Below are 16396 nucleotides of genomic sequence, written 5' to 3' on the forward strand. Positions count from 1 at the left end.
TTTTTATTTTATAATAGAAGTAACTTAATTCAATTTAATAATATGACGTATCATTTCAAGTCATTCTAATTTATAAATTTAATTTTACGATCAAAACATTTCTTCAATAAATACTTTAAAGATAAAAATTTAGAAAATATTAGTCAAGTAAGAAAACGATACAAATAACTAGGTTTGGATATAAAGTTGATTTCAATTTATCTCATTTTATCACTATAATTTTTTTTAAATTTTTATATAAAATATAATAAATAATTTAATATTTTTAAATTTTAAGATAATAATAATATTAAAATATAATATTTTATTTAATTTTAATAAAAATTCTCTTCATATATCTCATATCCAAACCTCACCTAGATGATATGTACGATGCTGAGTTGTTACTTGTTAAGTGGGAGTGGGTCAGTGCAGTCAACCGCCAAACCCAAAAGTCCTGCGTCGGCAGTCACATGAAGAATTTAAAAATATTGGCAAAGAAGGCTTTGCTGCACGTGCCGTCCAACTGATTCGATTTCACTGGAATTCCATGAAGTCCTTGAATAGATATACCTCCCTCCCTCCCTCCCGAGACGGCGAGACCGCCAAAGGCTAGGACCCAGCCCCAGTCCAGTTGTTCAGCTTTCAAACACCACACCCAACCTTTCCATTAGGTTTATCTATAAAACCCCTCTTTTATTTTATTTATTTTCTTTTTAATGTTTTCCTCTCTCTGTTTTCTCAAATCCTTGAAGCTTAATTCCATGAGCGACAACTTTCTCGGATAACAAGCGCCGCTGTAGAGAGAATAATTAGAAAAAGAAAATAGAGGTTCAGACATGGGGTCTCTTGCTCCAGTGTCTTATTGGAATCCCGAAGACGACCTTTTGCTGATGAACGCCGTTGAGGTAAAAACCTATTTTAACCACCGTTGACGTCCTTTCTTTTGAGCTCTGAGAAGATTGGCTTTGTTTTCACGACCCGGTTGTGTGTAAACTCCTCTTTGGTTTTTGACCACTTTGTGTTACTCTCTTCTTTCTTCTGTCCTTTGTTGTGGATAGACTGTGTGCTCGTTGGTCGTTGCTGAATTGCTTTTTTATTAATTAAGAACATCGGGGAACTTTTCCCCCTCGTTGTGTGTTTTGCCCTCGTTGTGTTTTATTCATTATTGAAGTTGACAAGCGCATTGTAGGAGTCTATCATTCTTTATTTTTGCTACTTTTCATGGTAGAAATTGTCCCTGTTTGGATTTTAAAATCTTGGGTTTATTGTGTTGAAGTAATTGTTTGAAACTAAAGAATTATGGGCTTGATTGCATATTCGTCAACGATACCTAACGTTTAACATTATAAGATTTCAAGCTCTTATGGTTTAAAATTAAGAAACTTGAATCATGCTATATAGGTTAGCGATGAAATTTATAGAATATTATTAGAATAGGTGGTTTGGAGACAGACTTTGGGAACTAGTGGTCCCGTTATCCACCTTATTATGAATTCACCACTTGATCCAAAAGCTTAAGCTGATGGGAAGAGGTAGATTTTATTAGTTATTTTTTATCTTAAAACTTTCCCTCACATGTGGGCCATACTCTCCCTCATTGGGTGGCCCAACACGTGAAATATGTAATTAAATGAGATAGAGTGTAGAGTCAGGATTCGAACTTAGGAACTCTACTCTGATACCATGTGAAATCACCATTTGTCCCAAAATGTTTCCTCTGCTCTGATATGGCTGTCCACTAATATCTCTTAGCCGAATGTTAAGTGCTTGTGTTTGGAAGCCATATTTTTTTGTCTTGGTGCCCTATATAAAGAAATCAATTTGTGGTTGGGTGGATGTCAAAGAGTCATTTTCAGAATTTGATGGCACCTTAATAGGCAAAATCCCATACAGTTCAAATGATTTCTTCAATGTGGTCATTCTGTTGTTGGTTTTGATTGTTCATTTTCTGTAAATCTGTTTAGATGGATGATATGATTGAACCGGTTAAACTCAACGCAGATGAGTTTTGATTCTTTTCCATTTTTTATGTTCTCTATTATGCCTATCTAAACAGAGACACGTATTTACAAATGTTAAAGATATTTATTGATTGATGCATCCTGTTTTTGTAAAAATCAGTACAACGTTTTTTGTTGTGCAGGTGTGTGTATAGTTTTTCCTTTGGCTTCAGAAACTCCTTGAATTTATTTATTTAATTTTCTGATTGCAGGCTGGTGCTTCTTTGGAATCACTTGCTAAAGGTGCAGTGCAATTTTCAAAAAGATTTACTGTTCGAGAAGTGCAAGATCGGTGGCATTCTCTCCTTTATGATCCTGTTATTTCTACAGAAGCTTCTGCCCGCATGATTGCATTTGATCGTTCTGCTACAATTCCTATGTCAAAGTTCAGTAGATCTAGCAACTCCAAAGAAATAAAACCCATCTATGGTAAGAGAAAGGCTGGAAGTGTTCGTAATTGTTATTATGCACTGCGCAAGAGAATTTGCAATGTGCCATTTAACTCCATGAATATGAATTTTCTTGATGCACCTGATAACGGTAATTTCATTGGGAACGGAGATGAGCCTTTATCTGGAGATCCTATCTCAGATAATTTTGGACTCCAAGGATCAAACTTGGATGCTGTTTTTCCTCAAAATCAGATAAATAGTAGCATTGCCACTGATGGTACTGCTGCCGCAGCCCATTCCTTTCAACCAGGACTCCAGCACCCTGGTGATAAAGATTATCTCATTGGGAAAGCTAATATATACGAAGATACTCGTACTTTTGGTGCAAATCTTCATTTTTCCAGGAATAGCTCTGGGGTTGAGGAATTGGGTCGACCAAAACAAGTAATGGCGCACAACCTCTTCAAATCTGATGATTTGTGTGTGGAGCCCTCATCTACATTTGATCAAATTGATAATGATCCTGGAAATATATGCTCTGACTTTGAAGGTAATCAGGTGTTCAATTCACTGATGTCGGAATGTGGTGCATCATTTCACAACTTGGGGTTTTCATCACCAGTTCATGGAATGCCTATATGGAGAACAGTTGAGGGCATTGTAGATCCATCTATGGCAGTTGATGTTGGCCTTAGAGAAAAAGATATTTACTCTGGAGTTAGATTTGAACTTCCCAATGATGATGATGCCAGGAATGCGACAACATTAGGGTATGATGGTCAGTTAGACTTCAAGTTGAAAATTGAAACGCCCTGTGATGGTTTGAAGAGTCCGACTGCTAGTACAGAAGGTTATTTGGAAGAATTATCCAATTCTCTTCTGAATTTTACAAATGAGGAAGATCTTTTGTTCATGGATGTTTATGGGAAAGACGTTATTGATAAATCTTACTATGATGGCCTAAGCTCACTCTTGTTGAATTCGCCTAATGATGCAAGTCAAAATCACACACCCTGTATGACTGAACCACAGGCATCAGTATCTCAAGAGACATATCTTAACAATCCATCTAATGCATGTCCAGGAGAGTTAGAGAATAACAAGGGATCTCTGTGTGGTGATGGCCAAGGGGTTCAAGATTCAGGCACCCAAATACTATCGTCTTCGTTAAATTCAAACTCTCAGTTTCCTGAACTGAGTGAGGAATTTATGTTCTGTACATTGAACACTGAGGATCCAGAAATTCCATGCAATGATGATTTTTGCCCACAAAATTGGCTGTCCTCATCATCAGTTTCCTTTATAGCTAATAATCCAACTCATTCAACCGTTAATGATATTTTGAGCAGTCAAAGAACTCGTGAAAGAGGTCTGCTTCCCATGCAGAGAGAAGGAGAAAAAATGGGAGAATTTCGTTCATCTTCAGCAAGTTTGAGCATTGATGCTTGTCGACCCACAATGCTGAAGGAAGAGAATGTAGAAGTTTCACCCTCACAGCTTCTTGGTCATAACCAAATGAATTCATTCATAAAGAGGCCATCTCTTTGTTCTGATAGCGTGAAAGCCTGTACCCAGGCAAATGCTAATAGCATTAAATGGGAACTAGATGTACCAGCTCCAATTGGAGATTATCAATCAACACATTCTGAGATTGTGCCTCTAGATATTTCTGTGCCTGAACCTGTAGAAAACCCTTTAATATCAGAACAGGAAGAGCTACCTGTTGAGAGTGATGATGATGTACCTCATTATTCAGATATGGAAGCAATGGTAAATTCTAAATAATAACCTTATAGTTTATTGGTGGGTATTTTGTTCCTCATCTTTGAATTATCTGTTACAGTTTTTTTTTTTTGGAAAATTTCCCTTGCAGATACTTGATATGGACTTGGAGCCAGAGGACCAGGATCTGTATTCTAGTGAGGAAGGTATTTTCCTGGCTAACAGAACTCATAGAATGATACTCCACTGTTCATACTTGCCTATTCACAAGGATGGCCTGCACTCGTAGTTTAGCAATCCAGTAGCCACTAGATAACTTTTACCATGCTTTAATCTGTTAGTAGATGGAGATGAAATGATAGTTCCCTTTTCTTTCTTTTCTCAAAAAATACTTCATGGCTGGGCATTTTATGGTATTTGAGCTTTATCCAGATGTATCTTATGCTTGCTTCTCAAGTTTCAGTACATATTCAGCCTTTTTTGGTGTTTACTTTGTGTATTGACGAACCTTGCTGTTACAAGGCCTGTATTCAACGTATTCAAAATATAATAAACAGATAATTACAATTTCTATGCTTACAATACTATCTTTTCTCTCTCTTAGTGTGTGAGGAGCCCGACAATATCTGCCCGTATTCTTTACTAAAACATTTTATGTTCAATTGTTGCACCCTGTATGGTTGAGACCGACCTTTGTTAACTTCAGCAATTCATCAAATCTTTCATGCTTTTCTCCCTTTTCTCAGGGTGTCTCCCCCCACTATGTCTCTGTCTATTTGATGCCTTATCTTTTGGTTGTCAATTTTATTGCTGTGAAATAATGGCTTGAATTTCTGTGCTTAAATCATATGCATAATATTGTTGGTGGCCTTTGGCCCAACGGCTCTGATTCCTGTATCTTGGTGGTGGGTCAAATCTCCCCTCCCCACATTATATGCTTAATATCTTCTTCATTTAGCATATAATCCTCATTTGTTCTCTATGTGCAGTTTCAAGATATCGGCTTGTGGACACGAAGAGGGCAATTATAAGGCTGGAGCAGGGTGCACATTGTTCCATGCAAAGAGCCATTGCATCTCACGGAGCATTTGCCATTTTATATGGCCGATATTCCAAGCATTATATTAAAAAACCCGAGGTATGTCAATGCTATTATTCCTTCCTCAACCTACTTCTGGCTTGTTATATGATTATTTTTTGCAGGCCTCTCTATCAGGGGTTGCCTTCAGAAAGGAAATTTTTGAATGGATGTTCTTACTTTTACTACCAAAATAGTTTGTAAATACCATTGTAGATATTTCCGGATCAATTTTGCACCCTGAAACAAGTCAAAAGAGAGAACCATGATAATGAGGCCTGAATTATGAATTTAACACACCTAAATTATCGAATCAAATCCCTCTGTCATTTTACAACGATAAGTATGAAATTTGATAGGTAAATTTTGATTGTTTATGTAACTGTGTTTAATGGGAAAGTATAGGACCTAATAAACCAAGGGGCTTTTTGGACTCGATTTATGAAGGGATACAGGTTTTGAGGTATTATAGACCAGAGTACGCCACTAAAAATGAATGTTGCAATTTATCAGTGGGTCAGCAGACGTGAAGATGCTATCAATGAAACATCATTTGTTTCTGCAGGTGTTACTTGGTAGAGCAACAGAAGATGTTATTGTTGACATTGACTTGGGCAGGGAAGGGCGCGCCAATAAAATATCTCGTCGGCAGGTGGGATTTTCTGGACACCTTGTTCATTCATACTTCTAATAACATTCTTGCATTGATATTTCTCTTCTAAATTTTCAAGTAATGAATTTGTTTTTATTAATGCTTTGCTTTTGATCTCTTTCTTTTTTTAGGCCTTGATATCCATATTAATTCATAAAATTGTGATAGACTAACGGAAGGGAATTTTTTTTAAGTAAGAAGAATGTATAATCTACATATCTAGGCAAGGCCCCAAGTACACAGGAAGTATACAGGAGATGAACCTAATTACAAGCTAAACTCTGTGAAAAACAACATAAAAGTCATTAAAACTAGTCTCATTCAATACAATAGCCGAAGCCCAAATTAACAATATATGAAAGAAAAAGTTCCTAAACCCTCCCCATGAGTGTTCCCTATTATCGAAACAGCAACCATTCCTCTCTTTCCAAGTACACCACATTAAACATAGAGGTAGGGGTGTACACTAACCTACAACAACCATTGCTCTCTCTCTCTCTCTCTCTCTCTCTCTCTCTCTCTCTCTCTCTCTCATGTGATCTCTATTCTCGACTCTCTCTCTCTCGCCACCGATGGGAAACCGATGAACTGACCGGAATCATGCCAAAAACGAGCTTGCCGGTTTTCTCCCCTTAATTGGCCAGTTTTTAACATGTAAGAAAACAGTTGGCTTGGTTTCGGTTTTGGACCGAAACCGAACCGCTTGTGTCAGTTTTCCTACATGGAGGCACCATCTTCCAGACAGTTGCGATTTGACGATTTTCTCGAATTCCTCTCCACATGACAATAAATCTACCACCTTCCTAGGCATTACCTAAGCAATACCAAGCCTAGTGAAGATTTCATACCATAAAGTCTTAACTATTTTGTAGTGAAGAAGATGGTGATCTGACGATTCACTGTTTCTTTTACACATGAAACACCAATCTATTATGTAAAGGCCTTGCTTTCTCAGCGTATCGGTAGTCAATATTTTCCCATGGGAGGCCAACCAGCTGAAGAAAGCAATTTTGAGAGGAACATTACTCCTCCAAATGCACTTCTGAGGGAAGGCAATGGAAGAATGGGATGACATGATCTTATAATAGGATCTGACTGAGAAGTTCTTATTCCCCGAATGAGTCCCCTCCCCTCCAGTCTTTAAATTCAGCGCGTATAGCGCACTGTAAAATTCAGTAATATCACGCACCTCTCAATCTTGGACAGCTCTAACAAAACTCAAGACCATTGAAGAGAACCGGTAGAAATGTCCATGTTGTTAGCCACTGAGTGTCACAACCCCACCCTATCAAGAGCGAGACCGTGATCCCGTACATGTTCTTTTTCCTATTATAACAGTAAATTTATTTATAAATGAATGCCCATATTGTTATTAGTGTTATTATTATTATTTTATTAATATTTTTATATTTTTTTGTTTTAAAAGATAGTGCGTGACGGTCCGAACGCATCACGCATAAATTCTAATTTTTAACTAAAAGAAACATCTAATAGACATACCTTTACATTCCTTTACAAGGGACTCTCAGAGTCCGTCATCCATTTATTTAACATAACTACTTTAAACAAAAAAGGACTCAGTCCCTTCAGTCACTATAAAAGAAAACTAACTTAAAGCAGAAGGGGTTTCATTACCCCACTATATACTTTATACCCGAAGGTATCTTGTATAGAAGTTAATTCAATGAAACATCCCCGTGTGGGATCCAGTATTAAAACGTAAGAAACATATATCTTCATAAAAAGAAACCAAACTACCCAGGGACTACTAAACATCGGCCCCTCCCTCCTCAGAAATACCCAGCTCCTCAGTAGATTCGTCTGTACCTGGACGTTTAAAACATAGACACAAAGTGAGTCTAATACTCAGTAAGCAGTACACCATGCTGTTAACTTATTAAGCATATAGTACTTTTTTTTTTTGAAAACATGCATCCATAAACCAATACTAAATCTGACAATACTTTCATGCATATACTTTCTTTATAACATCATGCATACACTTACTTCTTACTATCATGCATATACTCACTTCATACTTTTTTTTTTGATAAGTATATACTCACTTCATACTTTCATGCAAAATCTTTATTTCTTATTTTCATACATCTTATATATCATATTTTCATGCATACACTTCATTTAATCTTTCACTTTCTTGTGGCCAACACACTATTACGCCCCGTGTGTTGGGGTTAGCGGTCCTATTGGACCTGGATTCCACCCGCGGCCACAGGTTAGGAACCCCTTTCTGTCAGGGAGCAGCACTGGGTGCACTACCAGTACTACTTACCCGGCATTGCAATCTGCCCATTTCTTTGATATTAATTCCTTTCATGTGGCCATTACATATTTTCATACATTAATTCATTCCTTTTCTTTCTTTAAAAATCAACATTTTCAATATCTTCCTTAGTCCGATGAATATGCTTTTATTTTGGAAAATAGCATTTTATGTCATGCTTACATATAAATAAAATCTTAGTTATTTCAAGAAGCATGTATAAAAATTTCATGACTTAGGGTCTACATGCATGCATTACCATATATACATACAATCAATTATAATCAATAGGATACTTAAAGGGGCTACCAAGAAAAGCTTGTACATAATATAAACTCATTTATTCTTTAATTAGAGGAACGTTTGGAAAGAGATAGAGAAATATTCTTCCACAAGAGAACTTGGCGTGGGCGCATGGTCATAGGTACTTACCTCGATCCGCTGCAATCCCTTTAACTTCAGAAAATCCTAATCCAATAAATAACAAGTGTGTTAAAACTCATCCAACATCCTTTAGATCCCCTTTTAACGATGGCTAAAATATTAAAAATCTAACGTCGTTTTCTACCCTTAATGTTATCTCAATTAACTATCCTCTCGACAAATCCTTACAAGAGTAACATAAGAAAATAGTTAATTTAGTTAACAGAACATCAAAACAACTCCATATATGCATTTAATCACTTAAAACAGAACAAAATTATGTATATACACAAAACAGAACATTAAAACAGCCTTGTATATATAATTAATCCCTTAAACAGAGCATATATGTAGATATACAAAACATAACATCAAAACAGCCCCATATAATTACTTAATCCCTTAAAACAGAGCATATATGTAGATATATAAAACATAACATCAAAATATAAGCTAAACAATTTAGTTAGCTTCCAAAATCACATTAAATCACATTAAACAATTTACCTTAAGCTCTTAGATTCTTTCAAGAGGTGAAGTGAAGGTCCAAAGCTTGAAGAAAATGAGAGGAGTTTGATTTCTTGAAGAGGAGAAGAAAAGAGGGAAGTGGCGTTGGCTATCATGGAAAGCGAGATGAAGAAGACTTGTTCTTCATTTGTTAGGTGTAGACCGATGGGTTTGAAGGGGTTCATCTATTAGGTGTAGACCGATGGGTTTGAAGAGGAAATCCTTCATCTATTATGTGTAGACCAACGGTTCATAAGAGAAGAAGGCTTAGTTAAATTTTGGTCATTAAAAGCTTAAGGAAATGGAGGGTTAGGATTAGATTCAGGAAGATAACTATTCCAATTACCAATCCAATGGTGGGAATCACTTGTGCTCTTTCATAAATCATAAAATTTTAGAGTTTTAAGAGAAAATACTATAAGGCCTTAAAAATCATGTACTTAATTTATTTTAACAACCCACATAAAAATAAAAATAAAAACACACCCGTCTAAAATAAAATAATAAAAACCTTTACATGAACATATTTAACTTAAGGAATAAAATAAAATGACGTAAAGACTCACGTAGTAAGACTAGGGTATTATACCGAGGCACCCTTATCCAATGCAATCCTATAAAGAGAAGGAAAAACATTATTCAAGGCAACATCACCACACCAAATATCGTACCAGAATATGATTCGTGTTTGCCTTCCCCCCTCAAATTTGAAATTACTGAAGACATCTTCCCATCCGTTCTGGATAAGTTTTCAAACTCCCACACCATATGCCCCTCTTACTTCATTTGAGCACCAACCTCCTCAAATACTCCCATATTTTACATTGATAACATTCCTCGAAAGAGCATCCCCTTCCTGATGATATCGCCATAACCATTTCCCTAATAGGGCATTATCGAAGGTTCTCCACTTTCTAACTCCCAAACCACCACAAGATAAAGGAGTACAGATCTTATCTGACTTAATCAAATGGAATTCCCCCCCCCCCCCCCCCCCCCCCTTTTTCGGCGGGAGCCCGGTGGCAAGAAATCACAAAAATTCTTCTCCAATCTATTTACCACCCCTGCAGGCAAAGGAAATAAAGATAGAAAGTATGTTGGGAGCCTGGGAGGTTGGATAACGTGCTCTTGATTAGGGTGATTCTACCACCTTTGGACCAATAATCATCTTCCAACCGGTCAATCTACATTCAATCTCTTCAACAATCCCATCCCACATTACCTTGGATTTATGAGGAGCCCCCAAGGGAAGACCAAGATACTTCATGGATAAGGATGACACCTTATAGCCCAGGATTGCAACCAATTGGCCTAAATTATTGACCAAGCCAAGAAGAACCATTTCAGATTTCGATAAGTTCACCTTAAGGCATGAGGTAACTTCAAAACAAAGCAAAAGAGCCCTCAAGAAGTGAATCTGGTCGGGATCCGGCTCACAAAAAATCAGCGGTTTTCACCAAAGAGGTGATGAGAGACATTTAAGCTGCCATTCAATAAACCACCCACCGAGAAACCCGAGATAAAGCCCCTATCCGCTGCCACCTTCAACATTCTCTCAAACTCCGAGAGCTATTAAAGAGACCTTCAGGAGTGCCATTAATTAGAACCGAGAATCTAACGATGGTGATGCAATGTTTCATCCACGGACACCATTTCTCCCCAAAACCATACCTACCAAGTATATACACAAAAAATCCCCAATTAATATGATCAAAAGCCTTCTCTATATCCAATTTACATAGAGTACCTGGGATGCTGGCTCTGACTCTACTGTCCAAGAGAAGGGAAATAAATCTGAAATTGGAAAAAAAAAATTATATAGATCTGTAATTCCTAGTTGCAATGTATTAGCTAATATTTATTTCATAGTCAAGGGGTCAAACCTTTTGATATGGAAGCAGACAAAGGCCCCTTAAACAGATATCTCTCTAATGCCTTAGAATTATAATGTTGATGACAAACATGATTCTGGACCTGTTATCAGACCTTTTCCTTAACATTAACATGTTGTACTTCTAATTCAGTTGATGGCGGCCTGCTGTTTTGGGACGCTCTATCATACTTAAGAGCTGGATCCATTAGGGAACTACCATGTATATTTGACTGGATAAAATTGTCACTGTTTTAGAACAACTTTGTCATCAGTTTTTAAGATGAAGAATTGACTGCGTAATAGATACTTCCTAAATATCAAGAGACAGTCGATCAGGACAGCCATGGTGTTGAAGTGGCTAAGATAAGAGAGAAGTAATTTCCTGTTAGTTTCACCCTTGAGAGTATTCAGCAAGGCTTAATCAGTTACCCAGAATTTTTGGTACGTTATACACCAGTCACTCCTGACAGCTTGCTAATAGTATCTCTAGTTGTGTGCACGGCATTATAGGCATTACTTGGGGTTTCCACTTTTTCCATCCCTTAAAAAAAAGGCACCATCAATTTATAAGCATAGATATTAAATGAATGCAGTCTCGAGAAGGTACAGAAGGCAAATTTTAAGGGTCAGATGAGTAGGACCTACAAACATGTTGCTACAAAAGGTTTACTTTTACGTCAATGCTGCAAACCAGAAATACAATAGGTCGGAGGAGGAATGTATTATGGTACTATTTTTAAAAGCTTACACCGAAATTTGGTCAAAGGAATAAACATTGTGGTTGGGAGAAGCTTTTGTATTGTCTACTATCTCCACTTGACCAAAGTAAAAGAAAAAATCAAATAAGTATCGTTGATTCACATGGTTCCTGCTACCTGTGAATTTGTGGATTAATTTTTGTTGTTGAGGCAGAGATTTTATTCTATTATCAAGTGAAATTTTGATGGTTTGTGATTGGACTATCTTGCTTGCAAAATCTTGGTTAATATAGAAACTGAGGTTTCCTTCTTATTTTTTATTTTTATCTTTCTTGTTTGTATATTCTGTTCGGTGCTTTTTTTTCTCTGTACGTGTTAGTTAAGAAGATAAACTGTATAGCTTTATCAGGAATTTTGCTTTACTCCATCCGTCTGAAAAAAAAAGGATGCCACTGGTTTTAGCCTTTAGAGATCTTTCATCTCTAGGTACACTTGATACCCTGCTTTGCTAACCCAAGGCTATATATGTGCCTTTAGTTGAAGTGGATTGAGTTACTTCCTTTCTTCATTTGCTAGGCTATTATAAAGATGGACAATGGTGGATCATTCTATCTGACAAATCTTGGCAAGTGCTCAATTTCAGTTAATAACAAGGAAGTAGGCCCTGGTCAGAGTCTAAGCCTCATTTGCAGTTGTTTGATTGAGGTATGTTCTTATAGTTTTGTGAACATGAACATAATTGAAAGTTTTACAGCATTTGTGTCTGCCTTGGTATCTTTTTAATCAAGATCATCCAGTTTGGCAGTGATACACTGATAATAGTCCTGTGTTTAATCAATTAGTCAGTCTGTTTACTTGCCAAAAAGAGTAAAACCACACTTTATCCCTTCAAACTACCACTTCTTTTGTAATACGATCACTAAACTATCAAAGTTTTCACTTAGCCCTGGTATTTAATTCATAAATTTCAGTTTGCCCCAGCATCAAGGATTTTACAGTTAAGATCGATGAAAATAAGTGACACGAAATGATCTTAATGCTTGGATCTTAAAGCATGGGCCGGGTAACTTGTGTTTTTGTTTTGTTTTGTTTCTTTTTTGTTTTTTTGGGGGGGGGGGGGGGTGCTAAAATGATAGCTTTGGTAGTTTGTTGGTTATATTACAAAAGGAATAGTAGTTCGAGGGGGTAAAACATATGTTTCGTAGAAAGCAGGTATATTATGATGTTCGTTATCTTTTGTGAGGACAGCACAACCTTCTTTCCAATTCTTCTCTCTAAAAAGAAACAAATAGGTGGTTCAGAATCTGAGGCCTAGTTTCTTTAGTAATCTACTCACCATCCTTTTTACCATCATCCTCTCACCATCCCATGATGATTGGAATCTATTCTTTATGTTAAACTTATGGACTAATCATTTGATGCCACATTAAGGAATGTTACTTCATCAATGGATCTTTTAGACTCATAGTATTGTAAATCTGCAGACAGTGGTTCCCAGTAGCCTATACCCAGACTTATATTATAGAGATGAAGCTGTCTAAATCACAGGATCTTGCCCAAGTATTAATAATGTTTTAATTACTAATATTGATTTTTAATTGACTTTTAGCTATAAAGGGAAAGCTATTCCATGAGAGCTTGATTAGTGCACGATATGTTGAAAGTTGAGGAATTCATGACAATTGGTAAAAATTTGCAGATTCGGGGAATGCCATTCATATTCGAGATGAACGGAACTCGGGTGCAGCAGTATTTGTGTGAAATCACCAAGAATAACCAAACCTAGGAGCATCAACTATGACTCGTAGCTCAGGTGCCACTAACAAGATTATTGACGGTGCTCATTTTTCCCGTACTTTCTGGGTTCCCGAGGTAAGCTGGATGTAAAGCTATTTTTGATTTTGATTTTTTCTGTTTTTGAAAGTTGGGAGCCATTATTACTATATGTTTGAATTTGTATGATAACACACTTTAGGAAGGACGCTGCTTAGGCCAAGTGTTAATAATATTTTAAAATCTGATTTTGGTATTCAATATCTGGCATCAAATTCTGATAGTGTCAAGTTATATGTCAATCTCCATATATATATATATCAAAACATCTAGAGACACGAAAAAATGCATGTAAAAAATTTCTCCAGGTTTAATGCCAGGTCCATAGCTCCTGGTTTTTGTCTAGGCTCTGGGAGGCTGGGACTTTTCTTAGGATCCATGCATATATGCCACAGCAGGTGGCTTTAGATCTAAGTGATCGGTCCACAGAACTCGGGGTGTTTGATGATCACCAATTTGATAAATTGAGGGTTTTTTTTTTCCTGTTTGGACTGGTATTTCCTATTATTTGAGTTTATTGGCACCCAATAACAAACTGACAGATTAGGAGTCCTCATGGTAAATGTTTGCATCTAATTATTACATGATAGCAAAAATAAAACACCGTGTATCTCTTTTTCTCTTATGGAAGAGGAAAAGAGAATTTCTTTTGATGGATGACACCCCACCACCGCATGCTGTACAAGCGTCACACTGGCGGAGGAACTCCAGACCAGACCAGCACACCCCCTTCAAACCATTGCAACTTACATTGACGTCTCTGATCTCGATCATCTGCAATTTACATCTGGTATGCAATTTAATTCCCACTTCCTTTCTATCTTCCTCTTCCTACTGCCACGTTGTCTGTCTCCATACTCTTCAGCTCCATCCTCGACCAGCAGAGCATTTGAAGTAATTTTGCAAATTGGAGGTGTTGGTAACTCAAATATCAAATTTTTGCTATTTAATTAATCAGAGTCTTGACGACACCCCTTCCCATTTGCCATTGGGATGTTCTCAGACCTCCTTCAAGGACCACTGCATTTCTGAAATAATTGTCCTCTTGGAGTTCTTATTCATCATTCTCTGCCTTTGGCTCTGCCCAAGCGTCCTTTTACCTAATTTTCCTCATCGGTTTGGAAATCTTGTTCCTTTTTCCACAGAAGCCGGATCTAGAGCCAATTCTTATACTTGTCATGTTTGGCAAGCCATTGTTGCTTACAAAGTCTACCGTTTCTTTAGGCAATTTTTCAGACTGACTTGGTCGGGATTACTCGTGCGGTGTTGTTGTTTTTGGCTCTTGGGTCTCGCTCAAGAATTGCGAATTCACTACAAACCAAAAGCACAAACCAGATTGACGAGATTTGATTAAACAAAAAAGAGTTGCTCATTCGGGGTTTTGAGAGTGAAGTGGAACTAAAATCGAGAAGGAATATGTGATATTTGGTCATTCGCAAACACTACATCGGACTGGAGCGAGAGTGCGATTGCTATTTTGTTTACTGTTTAGGACTTGAATTCCTTCATTTGGTTGAAATTTTGGAGTTTTTTTGGCATTTTTATTCTTAGTTGAGAGGGAGGGAGGGAGAGGAGAGAGAGGGAGGGGGTTTCGGTGGCGGTTTTGTGGGTATTTCCTGAGAAGGAGAGAGAGAGAGAGAGGGAGGGAGGGAGAATCAGAGTGAGGCATGGAGTTCTTTCTTCCTCTGCGGTGCGGTGCGGTGCAAAATTGAGCGGGTGTGGTGTCTACATGGCAAACCACTATTGGAGGCTATTATTTGCAGAATAACGGAACAACCTGTGGGAAAATTAACTCTTTTTTATTTGTTTTAAGAGCAATACTACATTGTTTTGTTATGTTAACATTTTTGTCAAATTGGTTAATGGAAATCTTTGTTTTTAATAAAGAGGACGCTACCCATAATTAATTAAAAAACTTCACTTATGGCGGAGAGAAACCGTGGTTATAATTGACCACCTTAGGGCTTACAGGAATAATCAATAAATCTGAAAACCAAGGTGTGTAAAAAACTAGTTCACATCAAAGCAAACAAAACCTATACACTCGGACTAAATTTACATCTGATGTGAGGAATTCCAACGCAATTCATTGTTAGCATTCCGCAGGCATTGTGTGGTAACCCAACCCATTGTTCATAACCTTTATGCATGCTCGAAAAGATACTGTATATAAGCTGAGATACCATGGTGTAACCCCATACCTTTTGCCTATTCTTTGACCATCTCGATCTAGTCCGACAACCTCAATGTCCCAGTAGCCAAGCTTAATATACAACCCAACCCATACAACAGAATCTCACTTCTAAACTCACTATAAGAATGAGAGTAACTAGAAAAAACTCCCACTCATTCCTAACCATTCCACCATCACACAACCCCGGGTTTCCCAAGAAACTATCTCCATAAAATAGAAAATGCGAGAAAAAAGAAGATATGTAATCTTCTAAACTCATTATGACTAATTTTATATTAAACCCAACTCTTAAAACACAGATACATTCGTAAAAGTGTTGTCACGATGCTTCATAACCTTGATATTTGAACGAAGATACATATTTCATGATTTCTGTGCATTGACAAGTTGTAAGCCTGCAAAGTAAAGAGAGATATATAGGTAGGGCTGTGCAAAAAACAGAGCAACTCGACCCGTCCGCGAGACCTGACCTGACCCGACCCGCACCGAAAAATACGGTTTTAACCACTACACGGGTTCGACCCATACAACCCGTACAACCCGATGACCCGCTATTAATCTGCAGCTGAAAGCCTGAAACCCTAGCCCCCCTTCCAGAGTCTTCTCACTTCTATTCAGATTTCATTTTATTGCCTAGGCTTTCCTTGAGCTTCAAGAAGCTGAGTCGAACGGCAGATTCCTATGGTGGAGCCACGAGAGATCATCTTTCATAACCACCGATTGAAATTCCGGAAGACCTCCGTCTTCTTCCTTGGTGG

General features: G+C 37.4%; 1 protein-coding gene across 6 annotated transcripts; it reads left to right on the top strand.

Moving 5' to 3' along the window:
- The first annotated feature begins 477 nt into the window (after positions 1–477).
- LOC122318560 lies at positions 478–15286 on the top strand. 6 transcript variants are annotated; one of them, XR_006244868.1, is made up of 9 exons: positions 482–887; positions 2195–4144; positions 4248–4302; positions 5086–5234; positions 5740–5826; positions 12188–12316; positions 13311–13483; positions 14076–14234; positions 14669–15286. XR_006244868.1 is itself a non-coding variant. In XM_043136028.1 (7 exons), exons 1-6 carry the CDS (start codon positions 819–821, stop codon positions 12270–12272), a joined length of 2328 nt encoding a protein of 775 aa, XP_042991962.1. In that variant the 5' UTR covers positions 480–818; the 3' UTR covers positions 12273–12316; positions 13311–13645. The 6 variants fall into 6 exon arrangements, 4 of the variants coding, with proteins under 4 accessions (XP_042991963.1, XP_042991961.1, XP_042991962.1 ...); XR_006244867.1 differs by having other exon boundaries at positions 14076–15286; XM_043136028.1 differs by lacking the exons at positions 14076–14234; positions 14669–15286 and having other exon boundaries at positions 480–887; positions 12255–12316; positions 13311–13645.
- Positions 15287–16396: the final 1110 nt, after the last annotated feature.

The sequence above is a fragment of the Carya illinoinensis genome, chromosome 8 (genome assembly GCF_018687715.1).
Source record: "Carya illinoinensis cultivar Pawnee chromosome 8, C.illinoinensisPawnee_v1, whole genome shotgun sequence".
Classification (NCBI taxonomy): domain Eukaryota; kingdom Viridiplantae; phylum Streptophyta; class Magnoliopsida; order Fagales; family Juglandaceae; genus Carya; species Carya illinoinensis.

Bases quoted from the DNA above. Each gene is read 5' to 3' on its own strand.
- LOC122318560 (XM_043136025.1), top strand. From the start codon at position 819: ATGGGGTCTCTTGCTCCAGTGTCTTATTGGAATCCCGAAGACGACCTT. The intron at 4,145-4,247 runs GTAAATTCTAAA...TTTCCCTTGCAG, and splicing joins ATTCAGATATGGAAGCAATG to ATACTTGATATGGACTTGGA. The intron at 4,303-5,085 runs GTATTTTCCTGG...CTCTATGTGCAG, and splicing joins TCTGTATTCTAGTGAGGAAG to TTTCAAGATATCGGCTTGTG.